This window comes from Chiloscyllium plagiosum, unplaced genomic scaffold (assembly GCF_004010195.1).
Source record: "Chiloscyllium plagiosum isolate BGI_BamShark_2017 unplaced genomic scaffold, ASM401019v2 scaf_1630, whole genome shotgun sequence".
In the NCBI taxonomy this organism is placed as follows: Eukaryota; Metazoa; Chordata; class Chondrichthyes; order Orectolobiformes; family Hemiscylliidae; genus Chiloscyllium; species Chiloscyllium plagiosum.
This window is the reverse complement of record NW_025213273.1, coordinates 23,463-27,179: the sequence shown is the minus strand read 5'-3', so window position 1 is coordinate 27,179 and position 3,717 is coordinate 23,463. Positions and strand designations below refer to the sequence as shown.

At 61.9% G+C, this 3,717-nt stretch overlaps 1 protein-coding gene across 1 annotated transcript in view; it reads left to right on the top strand.

The window, feature by feature from the left end:
• Positions 1 to 483: 483 nt before the first annotated feature.
• tbc1d25 (TBC1 domain family, member 25) overlaps positions 484 to 3,717 on the top strand; it is a gene marked incomplete at its 5' end in the record, with an annotated part of 16,978 nt that continues 13,744 nt past the window's right edge. Inside the window, 2 exons of the mRNA XM_043686199.1 lie at positions 484 to 608; positions 1,312 to 2,151. Coding sequence (XP_043542134.1) covers positions 484 to 608; positions 1,312 to 2,151 — 965 coding nt within the window. The remainder of the gene's footprint in view (positions 609 to 1,311; positions 2,152 to 3,717) is intronic.

The following is a 3,717-nucleotide window of genomic DNA, read 5'->3' as shown; positions in this document are numbered from 1 at the left end:
AGAGCGAGAGCAGACACATTGATGGTAGACACAGCCCTGCGTTTGGAGGGGGGGGGGACAGAGCGAGAGCAGACACATTGATGGTAGACACAGCCCTGCGTTTGGAGGGGGGGGGGACAGAGCGAGAGCAGACACATTGATGGTAGACACAGCCCTGCGTTTGGAGGGGGGGGGGACAGAGCGAGAGCAGACACATTGATGGTAGACACAGCCCTGCGTTTGGAGGGGGGGGGGACAGAGCGAGAGCAGACACATTGATGGTAGACACAGCCCTGCGTTTGGAGGGGGGGGGGACAGAGCGAGAGCAGACACATTGATGGTAGACACAGCCCTGCCTTTGGAGGGGGGGGGGACAGAGCGAGAGCAGACACATTGATGGTAGACACAGCCCTGCGTTTGGAGGGGGGGGGGACAGAGCGAGAGCAGACACATTGATGGTAGACAGTGGTATTTCAGTGTAACCCATTCCCCGTCCCTCTTCAGGCCCACTGCTGGAAGACTGGGACATCATCAGTCCAAAGGATGTGATTGGCTCAGACGCTGTGACTCCAGAGAGAAGGTCCATCGCAGCGACAGCTCTCCCCCTCACACAGTCCATCATCTCTCAGGTCAGTGTGCAGAGGGAGCTTTACTCTATATCTAACCCCGTGCTGGCCCTGTCCCTGGGAGTGTTTGATGGGGGGGACAGTGCAGAGGGAGCTTTACTCTGTATCTAACCCCGTGCTGGTCCTGTCCCTGGGAGTGTTTGATGGGGGACAGTGTAGAGAGAGCTTTACTCTATATCTAACCCCGTGCTGTCGCTGTCCCTGGGAGGGTTTGATGGGGGACAGTGTAGAGGGAGCTTTACTCTATATCTAACCCCGTGCTGTCGCTGTCCCTGGGAGTGTTTGATGGGGGACAGTGTAGAGGGAGCTTTACTCTGTATCTAACCCAGTGCTGTCTCTGTCCCTAGGAGTGTTTGATGGGGGACAGTGCAGAGGGAGCTTTACTCTGTATCTAACCCCATGCTGTCTCTGTCCCTGGGAGTGTTTGATGGGGGGGACAGTGTAGAGGGAGCTTTACTCTGTATCTAACCCTGTGTTGTCCCTGTCCCTGGGAGTGTTTGATGGGGGGACAGTGTAGAGGGAGTTTTACTCTGTATCTAACCCCGTGCTGTCCCTGTCCTGGGAGTGTTTGATGGGGGACAGTGTAGAGGGAGCTTTACTCTGTATCTAACCCCGTGCTGTCCCTGTCCCTGGGAGTGTTTGATGGGGACAGTGTAGAGGGAGCTTTACTGCATCCCTGACATGTGGCTTCCCCCCTCCCCGCTAGGTGGGCCGAACGATCTCAAAGGTGCAGCAGGTGCTGAGCTGGTCGAGTGGCGAGGAGGTAGTGAGACCGTTTAAGCCGCCTCTCAGTGACGCAGAGTTCCATACGTTCCTCAACCACCAGGGGCAGCTTTGTAGGCCCGAGGAACTCCGGCTCCGAATCTACCACGGGGGGGTGGAGCCAGCTCTGCGTAAGGTATGGCAGGCTCTCTGTCTGTCCGTCCGTCCGTCTGCGTCGCCCTCGGCACCTCATACCTCCCCCTCCCCCCCCCCCCCCCCCCCCCCTCCCGGGACGTGTTTACACAGGGATCAGGGCACAGCCCCGGGACGTTTACACACGGATCGGGACAGAGCCCCGGGACGTGTTTACACACGGATCGGGACACAGCCCCGGGACGTGTTTACACAGGGATTGGGGCACAGCCCCGGGACGTGTTTACACAGGGAACGGGGCAGAGCCCCGGGACGTTTACACACGGATCGGGACACCGGCCCGGGACGTGTTTACACAGGGATCGGGGCACAGCCCCGGGACGTGTTTACACAGGGAACGGGGCAGAGCCCCGGGACGTTTACACACGGATCGGGACACCGGCCCGGGACGTGTTTACACAGGGATCGGGGCACAGCCCCGGGACGTGTTTACACAGGGAACGGGGCAGAGCCCCGGGACGTTTACACACGGATCGGGACACCGGCCCGGGACGTGTTTACACAGGGATCGGGGCACAGCCCCGGGACGTGTTTACACAGGGAACGGGGCAGAGCCCCGGGACGTTTACACACGGATCGGGACACAGGCCCGGGACGTGTTTACACAGGGATCGCGGATCAGCCCCGGGACGTGTTTACACAGGGGTCGGGGCACAGCCCCGGGACGTGTTTACACAGGGGTCGGGGCACAGCCCCGGGACGTGTTTACACAGGGGTCGGGGCACAGCCCCGGGACGTGTTTACACAGGGGTCGGGGCACAGCCCCGGGACGTGTTTACACAGGGGTCGGGGCACAGCCCCGGGACGTGTTTACACAGGGGTCGGGGCACAGCCCCGGGACGTGTTTACACAGGGGTCGGGGCACAGCCCCGGGACGTGTTTACGCAGGGATCGGGGCACAGCCCCGGGACGTGTACACACGAATCGGGACACCGGCCCGGGACGTGTTTACACAGGGATCGGGGCCAGTCCCGGGACGTGTTTACACAGGGATCGGGGCCAGTCCCGGGACGTGTTACACAGGGATTGGGGCACAGCCCCGGGACGTGTTTACACAGGGATCGGGGAACAGCCCCGGGACGTGTTTACACAGGGAACGGGGCAGAGCCCCGGGACGTTTACACACGGATCGGGACACAGGCCCGGGACGTGTTTACACAGGGATCGGGGCACAGCCCCGGGACGTGTTTACACAGGGATCGGGGCACAGCCCCGGGACGTGTTTACACAGGGATCGGGCAACAGCCCCGGGACGTGTTTACACAGGGATCGGGGCACAGCCCCGGGACGTGTTTACACAGGGATCGTGGCACAGTCCCGGGACGTGTTTACACAGGGATTGGGGAACAGCCCCGGGACGTGTTTACACAGGGAACGGGGCAGAGCCCCGGGACGTTTACACACGGATCGGGACACAGGCCCGGGACGTGTTTACACAGGGATCGGGGCACAGCCCCGGGACGTGTTTACACAGGGATCGGGGAACAGCCCCGGGACGTGTTTACACACGGATCGGGACACAGCCCCGGGACATGTTTACACAGGGATCGGGGAACAGCCCCGGGACGTGTTTACACAGGGATCGGGGCACAGCCCCGGGACGTGTTTACACAGGGATCGCGGACCAGCCCCGGGACGTGTTTACACAGGGATCGCGGAACAGCCCCGGGACGTGTTTACACCGGGATCGGGGCAGAGCCCCGGGACGTTTACACACGGATCGGGACACAGGCCCGGGACGTGTTTACACAGGGATCGGGGCGCAGCCCCGGGACGTGTTTACACAGGGATCGGGGAACAGCCCCGGGACGTGTTTACACAGGGATCGGGGCACAGCCCCCGGACGTGTTTACACAGGGAATGGTGCACCCCTCCCGGGACGTGTTTACACAGTGATCGGGGAACAGCCCCGGGACGTGTTTACGCAGGGATCGGGGCACAGCCCCGGGACGTGTTTACACACGGATCGGGGAACAGCCCTGGGACGTGTTTACACAGGGATCGGGGCACAGTCCCGGGACGTGTTTACACAGGGAATGGTGCACCCCCCCGGGACGTGTTTACACAGGGATCGAGGCACAGACCCGGGACGTGTTTACACAGGGAACGGGGCAGAGCCCCGGGACGTTTACACACGGATCGGGACACAGGCCCGGGACGTGTTTACACAGGGATCGAGGCACAGACCCGGGACGTG